Genomic DNA, 18,335 nt, shown 5'->3' with positions numbered 1-18,335 from the left:
AGGCTGTCAGTGCTGTAATAAATAAAAGGCCAGCAGAGTTTTCTAGATCTTTAGAGGATTGGAGAGAAATGTCCCAAAATTTTAAGTTGGAATCTTTTTTTTTGCCCTCTGAGGAGACTGTGTGATTAAGGGGTTGGTAGATGGGGTAAATGTATCTAAATGGGGCAGGCTTGATAGGCCTGGTGGTCTTTTTTCATCCTTCTTTTCATATGTCCATAAGTAAATTATAATTTACTTTGAAAATATTACTTAGATGATGGAATAGAAAGCTACATATCCAATTTTGCTGATGATGCAAAGATAGGCTATATTGTAAGTAGTGTAGATGAAAGCATAAAATTATAAAGAGATTAAGTATACCTTTATAGATTGATAGATTAAGTGAATGGGAAAAACTGTGACAAATGGATTTCAATGTTGGCAAATGTGAGGTTATCCACATTGGACCTAAAACAGATACAAAAGGGTACTTCCTAAATGGGAAAAACTAGAAACAGTGGAGGTCCAAAGAGATGTGGCGCTCCAGGTACATAGATCATTGAAATGCCATGAACAGGTACTGAAAATAATCAAAAAGGCGAGTAGAATGCTGGCCTTTATATCTAGAGAACTAGAATATAAGGGGGTAAAAAACATGCTTCAACTATACAAAGCCCTGGTTAGACCACCCCTGGAGTACTGTGAGCAATTCTGGGCACCACACCTTCAGAAGGATATATTGGCCTTGGAGATAGTGCATACTAGATTTACCAGAATTATACCTAGGTTCCAAGGGTTAAGTTACAAAGTGACATTACACAAACTAGGGTTGTATCCCAGGAGTTTATAAGATTAAGGAGTGATTTGGTTGAAATTTTCAAGACATTAAGGGAAACAGATAGGGTAGACAGAGAGAAACTATTTTCACTAGTTGGGAAGTCTAAGACGAGGGGTCCAGTCGAAAACTAGAACCAGACTTTTCAGAAGTGAAGTCAGGAGTGAAATTGTAGATGTTTGGAACTCTCTTATGTAAAGAGCAATTGATACGAAATCGTTTGATAATTTTAAATCTGAGATTGATAGTTTTATTTAACTAAAGGTATTAAGAGATATGAGGCGGGGTATATGCAGTCAGGGATCAGCCTTGATCTCATTGAATGGTGGAACATGCTCAAGGTACTAATAGCCTACTCCTGTTTCTATATTCCGATGAAAAATAAATTGGTTCAATGGCTATGCAAACTGTGTCACTTTTGCTTATCACAAATATCAGTCCTAATATTTTGCCAATTGCTGATTGCAATCAAATGTGAGGCATATGTACTGTCAGTAATATGGAGTTTAATGATATGATATTATAGAAGGCATGATAGCATCCACAGTTGTTACAGCTTGGAGCACATTTATTGGTTATTTCATGTGTCCTGTTTGTTGGAGGCAGTGTATTTGCCAAGGGAATGTTTGCTGCTGAGAGCATCAATTCTGTAACGTGCGGTTGAAGGAAAAATTGATGGAGTTTAAACATTCAGCATATTCTGTTAATATCCATATTAGAGCAGGAATAGTTCTTGGCAAATGTTTTTTGGATAAATCATACAATCCAATCTATAAAAATTTAGAGGTAATTATTTAGAAAATAATAATAAAATGAAAAATTAAGGTATACAGGCCTATTATTCTGCAGAGTTCTACTGATTCATAGTACTGATGCTGTATTTTACAGCTAAAACAAAACCCCTTTTCCTTCCCAAAATATTGTATTTTTATAATAATGAAACATATTCATGGATCAATATTATTCTGAGAAGGAAAGATACAAAGAAAGAAAGAGATAACAAATAGCTGGAAATATGATATTTATCTTAGCTATAAGTTAAAATAAGTTTTTAGGCACAGTTAAAGGAATAGTATACAACATTCAGGAAGTAGTGTGCAGGGGTCTATATAAAAATACAGTAGTTCCTCAAATAAATTAGAGTGCTCACAATAGCATATAAGGTCCTTTCTGGCTTTTCAGCTCACTAAAATGCTCATTTGTGACTTTATATCGTGACTTATAAGTACATGTACATTTGCTATTTTTTTATCTTTAAAGATACTTCATAAAATTTATTTGTAGGCATAAGAAAATGATAAAGAAAATGCTGCAGTTTTAATTTGACGATACAAATGGAACTTCAACACAGCACTAGAACTGCTTTGTGTTCCAAACGCATTGTAATAATTATAAACAAGAGTAATATAATTCTACTTTGCGTTAGGACACTAGGATTTGACAGAAGATGTTGCTGAGTATTATTAAATGGATACAAGCATGCACTTTTACTTAAGTTACCACAGAACAATCAGCAGTTGACATACTTTATCCAACCCAAATCCAAAAATGAGGCATAAGTTCCCAGCCTCAATTTAGGAAACACATATACTTAGGGCACGTTCTTTCCAGCAGGCAAATTGAAGTGAACATCTTGCAGTTGTGGTTTTTGTTTAATATTCTTCACTGTAAACCAAGCTCTTTTGTGATTCATCTTAGATGATGTGACACTATCAGAAGTCTGCATTCCAACACGCTGTATGTGAAACTGCCAATGCACAGAAATTTCAGCCATAATTTTTTCCAGAGTTCCTTAGGTGTGGTTCAGGATTTAAAGCAATTATCTTCGTTACAGACAAATTAGATAGTGCATTGATAGAACAGGTTAAATACCACACTTCAACTGACAGAGCAGCAAGTAAGCATAGGTGGTGAGCTCTAGTTTAAATTTGTCAGTGGCATTAGTTCTGCTCTAGTAGTAGTCATCATAGTTCTTCGGGTTTAAGCAGTAAAGAATAGCTCCCCCAAGTGAGAAGATGGTAGCTCCCCAGGCAATGCCATAACCCCAGTTGAACTCATGATATGTTCGCATGGTGGCTGTTTCCACAAATTTGATTGGGTACAAAATGAGTCCACATACTTGGAGAACAACTGCAAAGAAATACATGCGATTAAAACAATAGCCATACTTTTCTTTGGCCACAAATATTAAGAACAGGAAATTTTAATACTGTAGGCTCTCTTGTCTCCAGCTGTGTTCAATTAATATACCTTTTATTTGTAACATTTAATATCAAAATGGAGAAATATTTCAGTATTATGCACATATTACATAACATATTGTGAAGTTATGGTCCTAACTTTCACTGAAAATCATTAAAGGTTAGAATTTATGTAAGTACTCCACACAAAACCTAAAAATTAATGGTAGTCTCTATTATCTTTATAATTATAGTAATTTGTCAAAAAAAAATTAAGGCAATACTTCAAGTGCCACCTGCTCTTTGTCCCACTTGTATCTATTTCATTGAATGGAACAGTTGGGTTGGGATCACTAAGTATATTAAATACACATCAATTTCCATAATTATTATTTAATTATGCCCTCATCTTTCTGGAGAACTGCTAAACTTAATATTAGCCCATAGTGGGTCCAAATTTTTTGCCCTCCCCTATACATCCCAAGGTAGATACACTTTTGAGGTTAGAAATGTACACACAGATCCCCAAATGCACATTTCTGTACACAAGATAAGTTTTGAGCTTTTTCACATTTAAGCACTATTTAATAAAATGATTTCCATCTTCTAGTTTGTTCTGTGGGAGCTACCATATATGACCATAGTCTCAGTCCTTCATAGCAGCTGTGCATAAGATGAAGGATGTCGCCAACCCAAACAGAGGATTTTTTTTGGTAACAATCTTCAGCAGGGTCCACAAGTGTTTCTATGCATTAATATAGATGGGAGTTTGCATATTCCTGTTATAAATCTGCCTTAGTTATCTCCCTGGAATTCTCATCCTTGTTTTCAAATCCCTCCATGGCCTTACCCCTCCCCATCTCTGTAATTTTCTCCAGCCCTACAACGCTCCAGGACATCTGCATTCCTCCCATTCTGGCCTTTTGAACATCCCTGATTTTAATCGCACCACCATTGGTGGTCGTGCCTTCAGCTGCCAAGCTCTGGAATTCCAGCTTAAAACCTCTCTCAATCTGCCCTAATATCTCCTTATGTGGCTTGGTGTCAAATTTTGTTTCATAACGCTCCTGAGAAACGCTTTGGGAGGTTTTGATACATTAAAGGCGCTATATAAATACCAGCTGTTGTTAAAAGTGCTTAGTCAGGCAGAGATATGGTTCTATGGCCCACTGTAATCCTTCAGCATGCAACCATTTGTTAACCTGGATGGCAAACCTGGCAGGTGAGGAAACCACTGGATAGCATCATAACTGAACCCAATCTGTTGTCACCCAGAGTTTGAATATGCAGCAACAGTTACTAGATGCCAAATATAAAGGGAAACCTGTGTGCAATTGTACTCCTCCTTAAATCAAGGATGTTGAAGCCAGTTGTGATGCCAAGTGCTGCCCTAGCTGAGACTGGAAAAATCACCACAGACTAGTGTCTTAAACTGTGACCTTCTGTGTCCATATAGTTGGGTGGTACATCACATAATGAACATATATAAATGTAATGCAAAATTACTTCCTCCTGGCCTGAACTGTATAGATGCAATACCCAGAATTGACAAAGGAAAATTTGTGTGGCACAAAAGAGTCTTCTTTTACTATTAAGCTTTTCAAATTTATACTGTCCATGCGTACAAATGTATAACAGATCTGAAAGTGAAGCACAGTAGTACATATTCTATGCATCTTGCACGAATCACCTGGAAAATGAAACCACGCACAAGCCAAACAGTGAATGTGCACATGTGCATTCCCGTTGTAAAATTCCAAAAACATTTCACAGGTTTTCAAATCTAACTGCTCAACTCCTGAAAAATTGTAAATCAAATGCAATCATACCATATGAAACATTCCAATGCAGGAAGATGGGATTTTGAACACAAGGGGCTGGATTTTAAGAGCCCGCCGCTGATCTCGGCAGCAAGCTCAAAAAATGGTGTCCCCCACGCGCGGGTCGCGTGCCAAAGAGCCACCGCAATCTCAAGCATGGTGGCTCATTTAAATAGCCCGGGCGACCCGCTCATCCTCCCCCCCCAATCTCGAGGAGGGGCGGCTGTCCGTCCCCTGCAATGGCGTCAGCTGCATGTGAGCAGGCACTGGCGCCATTTTTAAAGAGAAGCCAGCCCTGCCACCCAATTTAAATTTTTAACGTCCTAACCCCCAAAATTAAATAAATAAAATTCTATAGCCCCTTTCCAAAACACTCCCCAATAACAATTACAATAACTATTTTCCCTTCCCCCCACTAAAACACTTACCTTTAATATCTAACCTTCCCCCTCCCCCCGAAACTGTACAAAGTTTAAGGTTCAACCCTTCCCACAATCCCCTACACTCATTACATATATTTGACCCCATCTGACAAACTTACCTCCTCCACCCTCCCCACCAGTGTGGTGCTGTGTTTCCCCGCACGGGGATCTGAAGGCGTGAGTTTGCTGGCAAACTTCGCGCCAAAGATCGTAGTGGGCCCTCAAGATTGGAGGTAAGTGTATGTAAATTCATTAAATTTATTCATTTGCATATTTAAATTGTGGTCCTGTCACCCAGAGGTGGGAGGTTGCCACCATGGAGCCTCGCTGCCACTGGGAGGATTGGGTCGGGCTCTCCTGGCGTTGAGGTCCATGGTGGGCCTCATCCAGAGCCATCTTCAGGCCCCCACCCCCCCCCCCCCCCCCCCACCACAGATCACAATATTGAGGGCTTGGTAAAATCCAGCCCATGGAATCAACTTTGCATTTAATTCTTTACATTGCAATAAAATAGTTTCTAACTTGGGATGGGTCAGCTTCCAAAAATATGCTCTTCTTTTCTGCAACCAACCTTGACTCTATGACCAGCATTGTTGTCACGTTGTGGATAATTCAGATCTTTCTCCAACGTAATATTGATAAAAGCCATCCTGTTAAACTCTGGTCAAAATCTCTACAACTTAGCCCTTGGTTTCATCCTATTCCCAAGTTCCTTGTCCAAGTTGAATAAGACACTGCACAACCATGAAGTTCCAATTGACACCAGGTTAAGCTACAAACTCTATACCTTATCCATCGGCAAAACCGCCTACTTCCACTCTCGCAACATTGCTCAAAGTCATCTTCTCCAATGCTCTCCTCAAAGTTCTCCCAAGTTGCTTCTCCATAGTCCACACTCCATCCTGCACTAAACTATCCTCACCAACCTCTATTGGCTCCCCAGCCCCCAGCTCATTAAATTCAAAATTTGCACCCTCATCTACAAATCACTCCATGGCCTCACCTCGCCCTACATCTGCAACCTCCTATACCGCACATAGCGCTCTCCCTTTGCACCATTTATACTAGCTGAGCATTCAGTTATCTTGGCCATACCTACCTTTCGGAACTTGCTCCCTAAATAACGCTGCTTTCCTAAGTCTTTCCGTACCTGCTCAAAACCTATTTCTCCAAACGTGCCTTCCGTCACCTTCACCAAATCTGTCTGCTTTTGCTTCTGTGAAACACCTGGAGATGATTTACTGTCTGAAAGGTGCTATATAAATATAAGCTGTTGGGAAGAGCTTTGCCAGCTACTGTGTCAAAAACACATCACAGCTTACATTTATAAAACATACATGGAGGTCTTTGTCCACAAATGTGAATATGAATATATTTAATATCATTCTAAGCGAAATGGCAGAGTCTAAATGTATTCAGAAACTAGGCCGAATTTAATCCAGTCAGAGGGCCGGCAACTCTTCGGTCCCAGCAGCACCATCAGGAGCAGTAGCCATTGCTGGGACTGCACCTAGCCAGGACCAGCAAGAATGGAAGGAAGTGTGTGGGGCCTCACCGGGGACAATCGTTTAGGCCCCAGCAAGGTGGGAGGGGTTCATCAGAGTTTATGGCAGGGGTGGGTTGTTTCAGCAGAAGTGGCCAGTGCTGCTGGGGTGGCCCTCCATTGGGCACAGGGTGCCTGATCAGGAGGAGCACCCCCCATCCATCCAGCTCATTAGGAGGCCACCATGTATTTATTACCAGGCGGCCTCCTTAGCTGCTGAAGTGCCTGTCCAATGGTATTGGAAGGAGGCCCTTAAGTGGCCATTAATTGGCCATTTATGGGCCTCAGGGCAGGTGAGCCGCCTGCCACCTCCCCCACTGCTGACAAAATAGCAGTGAGGGTGGGAGGGTGATGAGCATGGCACCCCACCCCGCAACCCCGCCTCCTAGCCTGCTCCCAGGAGCATTGAATACTGGCCTAAATCACTTTCTTTCTGAAGTCATCATAGCTTCCTTTCCCTCTATTCTTTAGTTATTTCAGCCCCGAATTTAAGGTTGCAATACACTGGAGGCAGAGTGGGGTCTGATGACTTACAGAAAGCCCAGAAGTAAGTGCAGCATGTTAGTCAATGGCTTTTTAACCCAGTAATATTTTACTTATGGGTTTCCTGTCCAATCAGAGGCAGCGGGCGTGATGTGGACCCACATGATACAATCTCAACTCCAGTATTTAAAGGGACAAACCAAATATCATAGTTGAAGGAGTTGCAGTTGGCTGTCAGAGAACTGGATGTGTGAGAATGGAATCTTGACAGACAAAGGCTGCAGCCTGTTTCACTGTCACCTGCCTGGATGTGCTTCTGAATGCTGTGAGAGTGGGAGATACTGTTCCGTAATAATGGGAGGAAGAAACTTGCTGCTGAGGCAATGAAGGTGTGGTAACAGGTTGCGGAGCAGGTCAGAAGCAGTTTCTGTGAAGAACGAGGTATAATGACCTAAGCAGATCAGGAAAGGTGAGTATAGTGACACATTCACCTACATCTTGCTGTGTGCATCACTGCATCCCCTCACTTGGCCTTCTAAAGCCTACTCCATTACATCACTCCTCACACCCACTTATGCAAGCACATCCACCTTTCTCTTTCTATGTACTTCCTCACATCCCCACCTATCCATCCAGCACTCCCACTCACATTTTTCCTTATGCAATTTCATGCCTAACATAGTCACCCTCACCAAATGCATCTGATGAATATATGCCATTACACTCACTCATGCATCTCTTCTTTCCCTCCTTGCAGGAGAAGAGAGCATAGGAAGAGGCAGAGAACCGGAGGGGGCCCTCCACAGAACACGCAACTCAAAAGTGCAAAGGAGGAGGTACTGGAAATATGTAGAGTTTCAGCATCCCTGGCTGTTGTAGATGGGGAGCTCCCAGCTATCTGGTGATACAATTAAATAAGAACCACCCAAATATCATACAGTCTCAGTCATGTTGATTTGGTTTGACCAGCGAGTGAAATATGGCCAACTCCATAGTGATAATTTGCAACATTCTTACCTTACCATGTTTAATTCACACATTTTATCTCTGAAGGACCTTCCATACATGCACCAGGAGTTGGTGGATGTGGAGAGTCCTCAGAGGAACTGTGTCCTTCTGAGGGTGCACCATCACAGGACCCACCAGCTTAGATGCTCTCACTTCAGTGGGACCACTAAGACCGGTAGTTGGGTCTTTGCCAGATGATTCACACTTCAGAAGTGAGCAAGAGCAGATGTTGGAGACAGGAACAGCAGTGAAGAGTCTCTGTTGGAGAGCACAGCTTTCTCAATGCTCTGCTCAGCTGGGCACATCCTGTACTTTGAGTGCCACTGACAAACAGGAGAATCAATGAGCAGCAGGAGTCAATGTGTGATGCACTGACAGGCCCTCAAAGTGAAATCACCACAATTGCAGAGAGATTGGAGATGTCCACTGCAAGCATGAGGGGATTGATGTCACAGGCCACTGAGTCTTCTACCTTGGATAGAGTGGCCAGCACCATGGCCATACAATCAAATGAGTCCATGCACCTTTTCAACATCACCATGCAGACTCTGCCAACATATCTGCCACCTTAAATAGCTTGACGGATACCTTAGTCTTGGCCCTATTGTGCCACACTGATCTGCCCCAAAATGTTCTCTGGCACATTGGTAGTGCAAGTGCAGCTGGGCCATAAGAGGGATGATGGTGAAAGGGGCCATGGAATTGAGGACTTCACTCAACGTGCTTCCATTTCTCACTCATAGCCCACTTCTCAGTCACAAATGCTGCCTAGTTTCCCGATGGCTGAATCTGCCCCTGCACAGGTGCTGGTGGCACAGACTTTGGCAGGGCCCTCATGGGTTCCAAATCCCAGAGGACATTGGCCATGAGCATCTCAGCAGTCAGAGCAGGGTCTTTGCAGCTTGCCTGTAACTTTGCTGAAGCCACACAGGTTGCACCATGTAGGAGGAGCAGAAAAAGGAAGGGTAAAGCTTTGTAATTGTGCAATGGTATGCACATGGGTGTCTGAGAAAATGCTATTTTGATAAGTTTTTATTCTTTATTTAGCTCACATAAATGTCATTCTTCTTCACTACTTTCCCATCTTGTCCATTCTTGGGTGTTGGGTGGTAAGTTGTTTGATGATGAATGTGAAGGCATGAATTGATGGGGACCAATGGGGGATATTGAAGGTTGATTGGTTCCAGGACTGCTTTGTGTCAGTGACATTGGAGATGGGAGAAGAATAGCCAATGCATGTGATGTGACAAGAGTCCACTGGTGTCAGCTAAGTGAACCTTGCATTAATAAGGGCATCCTGGGCAGCAATGTGAGCAACTGGGGGTAGAATGGCATTATCACCCTCATCCTCCTCTTCCTCCACCACTTCAAAATCGTCCTAGGAATTTCTGAGCTCTTCGCCTTGTTCCTCCTGCAGGTCCCAGCCTTGCTGTTGCACAATGTTGTGCAGAGCACAGCAAAACACTACTATTCTGGAGACACTGGCTACGGTGTACTGATAGGCACCTCAAGCTCTGTCAAGGCACCTGAATTGCATCTCTAACATGCCAATGGCCTGCTTAATCGCACATCTGGTGGTAATATGCTTTCATTGTAGCGCTTCTGGGTTTCAAGGTTGGGGTTTCTGACCAATGTCATGAGTCAAGTTTGCAGTGGGTATCCCTTGTCTCTTAGCGGTGACCATGAAAGTCTGTTTCTAAGTGTGAAGACATCAGGGTCTTGGGCTGGAGTAGGATGAAAGCATCATGGCAGATGCCCGAGAATCTTGCACACACCTGCATGAACACCAGCTGCATGTGGATGGAGAATGCCCGGATTGCCACATGTGTGCAGTCGATGACGCTCTGCATCTTGGGAAGCCATGAGGAGCCACAAAGTTGAACACCCCCTCATTCTGACTGGCATCATCACAGGTTAACATAGTTGCCATCCTGCCAAGCAAGCCATCAGTGACCTGTCTAATGCATTTGTGGGCAGCCAACTGGGAGATCCTGGAACTGTCTGTGGCACAGCCCTGGAAGCATCAGGAAGCAAAGAGATTCAGGGGGCAGTGGTGACTTTGACAGCCTCTGGTAATATATGGCCACCAGGTTCGGCAGGGAGCAGATATTCTTCTGGGACACTGCAGATATTCGCCACCACCTGACGAGACATTTTGAGCCTTCTGAGCCACTGGTGTTCAGATATATTAAGGAAAATGATTCTCTGTATGTAGACTCTATTTCATGGGTAGTGCCTCCTGTGAGTTGCACTTCTCTGCTGACCCCTCTCTCCTGAGCAGTTACAGGTCTGTGAGTAGCAGGCTGCTGTGAGTGTTGTTGCTGGTCATCTTGGTCCTCATCTGAAGTCCAATCTAAGACAGCAAAGGAGGCAACCATCCTGATGTGATAGAGCAATCCATCAAATTCTAGAAAGTAACTTCCAAAGTACAAAAGTATTGTGAACAAACATTTTGCCAATAGCTGGTAAGAAAGCTGTTTTGAGTACTGAATCTTGATTGGCATACTTCCCTGAGATTGCTTCAGCCTCCTCAATTGCCACTGTGTACTCGTCTTGCTTTCATTGGTGAGTTTCAGGAAGCCTGGGAAACTTGTAGACCTGCGCCAGTCAAAAATGTTGAAATATGACTCGAATTGAGTGATTAACATATGATAATTGCCAATCTTCCTATGCGCACCCGGTCAATTTTGCCAGTTTCAACCCCTCCACTTGCATCCAAAACCACGTGCTCTTGCAGATTAAAATTCAGCCCTTTGTCTCTGTTAGGCCCCCTTGCTTCACCATTGGATTGACTTGCTCCCAAGTTTGCTCCAATTCAGACCTTTAACTCACCAGCGGATGCATGGTTGTGGCACAAGTGAACTGATGCATTTAAGGAAACAGTGCATCTTCATCTGGCTCCTCCCAGAATGTACTGGAGCTATACTGTGAATTTTTTGTGTGTAGAGTCACAGGAATGAACAATCTTCCAATTACTCGATGGTGCAGCATATCTGTAATCTGATGTACTACCCCACCCATCATTATAACTCTATAATTTGCCATTTTTTTCTGGAACTTGTTCAACCACATGTTTTTGAAAGAATGTTTCCAATGTGTAATTTACAAAACCATTAACCCTAAGGGCACCAATATTAGAACTCTGAACAGCTATTCAGATATTCCAGAAAAGGTAGCATGGTGGTGATATCATTGGACTTGTAATCCAAGATCTCCTAGGCTAATGGTCAGGAGGGATGAATTCAAATCCCACCATGGCAATTGGGGAAATTTGAATTTAATTAACTAAGTCTGGAATAAAAAGCTAGTCTCAGGAATGGTGACCTTAAAACTACTGGACTGTCATAAAAACCCACCTGGTTCATTAATGTCCTTCAGGGGAGGGAGGAAATATGCCATCCTTGATTGGTCTACATGTGATTCCAGACCCACCAAACTATGGTTGACTCTTACCTGCCCTATGAAATTGCTTAGCAAGCCACGTAGTTTTATCAAACAGCTGTGGAAACATCAAATAAGAATAAAACAGGACTGATCACCCAGCACTGATCTAGGTATTGCATATGACAAAGGCAGACCCAGCCTAGTGGACACTGCAAAGTCTTCCCAACTAGCATCTGAGGACTTGTGCCAAAATTAGGAAAGATGTTCAGCAATAGCCTGACATTATCATACTCAGAGAATCATACCTTACAGACATCATCCTCCATATTGACTCCAGACCCCATGAAGTCTCATGGCATCAGGTCAAACATAGGCAAGGAAACCTCTTGCTGATTGCCACCTACCACCCTCCCTCAGCTGACAAATCAGTACTCCTCCATGTTGAACACCACTTCCAAAAGGAACTAAGGGTAGTAGCAAGGGCACAGAATGTAATCTGGGTGGGGAACTTCAATGCCCATCACCAAGAGTGGCTTGGAAGCACCACTACTGACTGAGCTGGCTGAGTCCTAAAGGACAAATTTGCCAGACTGCGCTTGCAGCAGGTGGTGAGGGAGCCAACCAGAGGAAAAAACCTAATTGACCTAGCCCTCACCAATCTGCCTGTCACAGATGCATCTGTCCATGACAGTATTGGTAAGAGTGACAACTGCACAGTCCTTGTGGAGACAAAGTCCTGTTTTCACACTGAGGACATCCTCCATCATGTTGTGTGGCACTACCACCATGCTAAATAGGATAGTTTCAGTTCAGATCTAGCAGCTCAAAACCGGGCATCCATAAGGCCATCAGCAGCAGTAGAATTATATTCAACCGCAATGTGTAAGCTCATGGCCTGGCATACCCCCCATTCTACCATTACCATCAAACCAGCGAACCAACCCTGGTTAAACAAGCAGTTTAGGAGAGCATACCAGGAGCAGCACCAGGCATACCTAAAAATGAGGTACCAACCTGGTGAAGCTACAACACAGATACAACACAGAACTACAAACATGCTAAATAGCAGAAGCAGCATGCTATAGACAGAGCTAAGCGATCCCAAAACCAATGGATCAGAACAAAGATCTGCAGTCCTGCCACAACCAGTCCTGAATGGTGATGGACAATTAAAGAATGAATGGAGGGAAAGATCCACAAATATCCCCATCCTGATTGATGGCAGAGTCCAGTAGACCAGTGCAAAATACAAGTTTGAAGCAGTTGCAACCATCTTCAGCTAGAAGTGCTGAAGTGGATGATCCATCTCGGCCTCCTCCTGAGGTTCCCAGCATCACAGATGCCAGACTTCAGCCAATTCGATTCATTCTACATAGTATTAAGAAACGGCTGAGCGCCCTGGATACCACAAAGACAATGGCCCCCACAACAATCAGGCTATAGTGCTGATGGCTTGTGCTCCAGAACAAGCTGTGCCCCTAGCCAAGCTCTTCTACTATAGTTACAACACTGGCATCTACCCCACAAAATGGAGAATTTCCCAGCTATGTCCTGTCCAAAAAAAGCAGGACAAATCTAATCTGGCCAATTACCACCCCATCAGTCTATTCTCAATGAACAGCAAAGTGATAGAAGGTGTCATCGATGGTGCTATCAAGTGGCACTTACTAATAACCAGTTCACCCATGTTCAGTTTGGGTTCCAGACATCATTACAGCCTTGGTGCAAACATTAACAAAAGAGCTGAATTCCAGAGGGAGGTGAGAGTGACTCCCTTGACATCAAGGCAGCATTTGACAGAATGTGACATCAAGCAGCCCTAGCCAAATTGAATACAATGGGAATCAGAATGAAAACTCTCCGCTGGTTGCAATCATACCTAGCACAATGGAAGATGGTTGTGGTTGTTGGAGGCCAATCATCTCAGCCCCAGAATATCACTGCAGAAATTTCTCAGGGTAGTGTCCTAGGCCCGACCACCTTCAGCTGCTTCAGCAGTGTCCTTCTCTCCATCATAAGATCAGAAGTGGGGATGTTTGCTGTTGATTGCACAGTGTTCAGTACCATCCGTGACTGCTCAGATACTGAAGCAGTCCGTGTTCACATTCAGAAAGACCTGGATAACATTCAGGCTTGGGCTGGTAAGTGGTAAGTAACTTTCATGCCACAAAAGTGCCAGGCAATGACCATGCCCAACAAGAGGGAATCTAATCATCTCTCCTTTCCATTCAACGGCAATACCATTGTTGAATCCCCCACCATCAAAGTCCTGGGGATTACCATTGACCAGAAACTTAACTGGACCAGCCACATAAATACTGTGGCTACAAAAGTGGGTCAGAAGCTTGAAATTCTCCTGACTCCCCAAAGCCTGTCCATCATCTACAAGGCACAAGTCAGGCGTGTGATGGAATACTCCCTACTTGTCTGGAGGAATGCAGCTCCAACAACACTTAAGAAGCTTGCACCATCCAAGACAAAGCAGCCCACTTGATTGGCACCCCATCCACCACCTTAAACATTCACTCCCACCAATGGTACACAGTGACAGCAGTATGTACCATCTACAAGATGACCGGGAGCAACTCGCCAAGGGTCCTTTGACAGCACCTTCCAAACATACGACCACTACTACATAAAATGATCTACCTTCCGGGAAAGCAGCAGACAGGAGCGGACCTGCAGGAGAAACACGGACCGGGGAATAGTTAAATAAAGTCCGAGAATCACGGCCTATAGCACTTACCATCTGGGAGAGCAGCAGACGGGAATGAACCTGCAGGAGGAACACGGAGCAGGAACAGTTAAATAAAGCCGGAGGATCACGGCCTACAGCACTTACCTTCCGAGAGAGCAGTGGACAGGAGCAGACCGGCAGGAGAAACATGGGGCAGGGAACAATTAAATAAAGCCCGAGAATCGCGGCCTACAGCACTTAACTTCCAGGAGAGCAGCGGACCTGCGAGATGAACACGGAGCAGGGAACAATTAAATAAAGCCCGAATATCGCAACCTACAGCACTTACCTGCTGGGTGCGCAGCAGACAGAAGCAGACCTGCGGGAGGAACTCGGAACGGGGAGCAGCTAAATAAAGCCCGAGGATAATGACCTACAGCACTTACCTTCTGGGAGAAGAGTGGTCAGGAGTCCAGGCGTGCCTGAGTTTGAAAAAAAAGTGAACAGTGACATCACAGGAAAGCTGTAAGGTGATTGGTTGGTGAATAACTGCTGTTAGGGAGTATCTGTAAATAGCTGGGTTTTTACATTGCTGTTAGGGGGTGTGTGTAAATAGCTACAAATTAGCAAAAAACTTAACATTAAAATTTATGTAACTACTTTATAATTAATTACGGTGCACAAGCAGAAGGGAAAAGCTAGTGAGTATATTTCTCCATTTTATTTTAAAACTGGTGAGTCTCCTGTTTTATTTTGTTTTAAAGCAATAAGGTTTATTACTGAGGTCATTACTACTATTGGTAACATTTTAGTATTGGTAGAGTATATTAATAGTGTTAAGGTAGATTAGTTTTGGTAAGTGGACATCACAGGGAAGCAGGTAGGCGATTGGCTGGTGAGACTTCAGAGCTACAAACAGCGCGAGAGGGGAGAGAGAGCGACAAGGCACAGGGTGCTCGTCAGTGAGGATTTGGTGGGTATTTTCTGACTTTCTTTTCTCTGCTGATTTTTATTTTTTCAAAAACATTTAAGTCTATCTACTAAGTAGAAGCTTGCTCTAAAGTTGGGAGAGCTGTCCCACAGACTAGTCAAGCAACAGCCTGACATAGTCATCCTCATGGAATCATACCTTACACACAATGTCCCAGACACTGCCATCACCATCCCCCGGTATGTCCTGTCCCACCAGCAGGATAGTGGTGTACAGTCGGGAGGGAGTTGCCCTGGGAGTCCTCAACATTGACTCTAGACCCCATGAAGTCTCATGGCATCAGGTCAAACATGGACAAGAAAACCTCCTGCTGATTACCACCTACTGCTCTCCCTCAGCTGATGAGTCAGTACTCCTCCATGTTAGACACCACATGGAGGAAGCACTGAGGGTGACAAGGGCACAGAATGTAATCTGGATGGGGGACTTCAATGTCCATCACCAAGAGTGGCTCGGTAGTGCCACTTCTGGCTGATTCCTAAAGGATATAGCTGCTAGACTGGGTCTGCGGCAGATGGTGAGGGAACCAACAAGAAGGAAAAACATACTTGACCTTGTCCTCACCAATCTGCCTGCTGCAGATGCATCTGTTCATGATAGTATTGGTAGGAGTGACCACTGCACAGGTCTTGTGGAGATGATGTCCTGCCATCACATTGAGGATACTTTCCAACGTGTTGTGTGGCAGTAGCACTGTGCTAAATGGGATAGATTTTGAAAAGATCTAGCAATGCAAAACTAGGCATCCATGAGGCACTGTGGGGCTGCAGCAGCAGCAGAATTGTACTCAACCACAATCTGTAACCTCATGGCCCAGCATGTTCCCCCACTCTACCATTATCATCAAGCCAGGAGACCACTTGCTTGGCAATAACCTGCTCAGTTTGGGTTCTGCCAGGGCCATTCAGCTCCTGACCTCATTTCAGCCTTGGTTCAAACATGGACAAAAGAGCTGATCTCAAGAGGTGAGGTGAGAGTGACTGCCATTGACATCAAGGCAGCAGTTGACTGAGTATGTCATCAAGGAGCCCGAGTAAAACTAGAGTCAATGGGAATCGGGGGAAAACTCTCCGCTGGTTGAAGTCATACCTAGCGCAAGGGAGAATGGTTGTGGTTGTTGGAGATCAATCATCTCAGTTCCAGGACAACACTGCAGGATTTCCCCGGGGTAATGTCCTAGGCCCAACCATCTTCAGCTGCTTCATCAATGACCTTCCTTCAATCATAAGGTCAGAAGTGGGGATGTTCGCTGATGATTGCACAATGTTCAGCACCATTCACGACTCCTCAGATACTGAAGCAGTCCGTGTAGAAATGCAGCAGGACCTGGACAACATTCAGGCTTGGGCTGGTAAGTGGCAAGTAACATTCGTGCCACACAAGTGCCAGGCAATGACCATCTCCAACAAGAGAGAATCTAACCATTTCCCCTTGACATTCAATGGCATTACCATCGCTGAATCCTCCACTATCAACATCCTTGCGGTTACCATTGACCAGAAACTGAACTGGAGCAGCCATATAAATACCATGGCTACAAGAGCAGGTCAGAGGCTAGGAATTATGCAGCGAGTAACTCACCTCCTGACTCCCCAAAGCCTGTCCACCATCTACAAGGCACAAGTCAGGTGTGTGATAGAATACTCTCCACTTGCCTGGATGGGGGCAGCTCCAACAACACTCAAGAAGCTCGACGCCATCCAGGACAAAGCAGCTTGCTTGATTGGCACACCATCTACTAACATTCACTCCTTTCACCACCGACGCACAGTGGCAGCAGTGTGTACCATCTACAAGATGCACTGCAGCAATGCACCAAGGTTCCTTAGATAGCACCTTCCAAAGCCTCGACCTCTACCAACTAGAAGGACAAGGGCAGCAAATGCATGGGAACACCACCACCTGCAAGTTCCCCTCCAAGTCACGCACCACCCTGACTTGGAACTATATCGCCGTTCCTTCACCGTCGCTGGATCAAAAACCTGGAACTCCTTTCCTAACAGCACTGTGGGGTGTACCTACCTCCCATGGACTGCAGCAGTTCAAGGCAGCTCACCACCACCTTCTCAAGGGCAATTATGGATGGGCAATAAATGCTGTCCTGGCCAGCGATGCCCACATCCCATGAATGAATAAAAAAAATAGGAGTGTACTACAGACCCCCAAAGAGTGAGAGGGAGATAAAAGAACAAATATGTAGGCAAATTTCTGAGGGCAAATACAATAAGGAAATAATAGTTGGGGATTTCAAATACTCTAATGTCAACTGGGATACAAACAATATGAAAGGCACAGAGGGCACAACATTCTTGAACTGCATTCAAGAGAACTTTTTTAGTCAGCACATAACAAGCACAATGAGAGGGGGCAGAATTCTAGATTTAGTCTTTGGAAATGAAGCTGGGTAAGTGGATGAAGTAGCAGTGGGTGACCATTTTGGAGATAGTGACCATAATACAGTTAGATTTAGCATTATTATGGAAAAGGATAGAACAGGAGTAAAAGTTCTAAATTGGGGAAGGCAAATTTTATGAAACTGAGAGGTGATCTGGCAAAGTGGACTGGATACAGCTACTTGAAGGAAAATCAGTGGTAAACCAGTGGAAGGTATTCAAAAGCAAGATTTTGCAGGCACAGTGTAGACATGACCCCACAAAGAAAAAGGGTGGCACTGCCAAATCTAGAGACCCCTAGTTATCTCGAAGCATACAGGGTAAGATAAAGCAGAAAAAGAAAGCTTACGACAGTTACAAAAAACTTAATACTTTAGAAAGCCTAGAGGTGTATAGAAAGCGCAGGAGTGAAGTAAAAAAGGAAATTAGGAAAGCAAAGAGAGGACATGAAAAAATATTGGCAGGTAAAATCAAGGAAAACCCAAAGATACATTAAGAGCAAGAGGATAACTAAGGGAAGGGTAGGGCCTATCAGAGATGTACAGGGGAACTTACACCTGGATGCAGAAGATGTGGGCAGGGTTCTTAATGAGTACTTTGTCTCTGTCTTCACAAAGGAG

The 18,335-nt window shown here is 43.9% G+C and overlaps 1 protein-coding gene across 1 annotated transcript in view; it reads right to left on the bottom strand.

Annotated features, from left to right (window-relative positions):
* Positions 1–2,057: 2,057 nt before the first annotated feature.
* Positions 2,058–18,335, bottom strand: part of tmem47 (transmembrane protein 47) — a 57,341-nt gene continuing 41,063 nt past the window's right edge. The window contains exon 3 of the mRNA XM_068040553.1: positions 2,058–2,944. Coding sequence (XP_067896654.1) covers positions 2,766–2,944 — 179 coding nt within the window. The 3' untranslated portion in view covers positions 2,058–2,765. The remainder of the gene's footprint in view (positions 2,945–18,335) is intronic.

This window comes from Heterodontus francisci, chromosome 10 (assembly GCF_036365525.1).
Source record: "Heterodontus francisci isolate sHetFra1 chromosome 10, sHetFra1.hap1, whole genome shotgun sequence".
Taxonomy (NCBI): domain Eukaryota; kingdom Metazoa; phylum Chordata; class Chondrichthyes; order Heterodontiformes; family Heterodontidae; genus Heterodontus; species Heterodontus francisci.
Note: the sequence above shows the minus strand (reverse complement) of the source record. Positions and strands in the feature narration are given on the sequence as shown.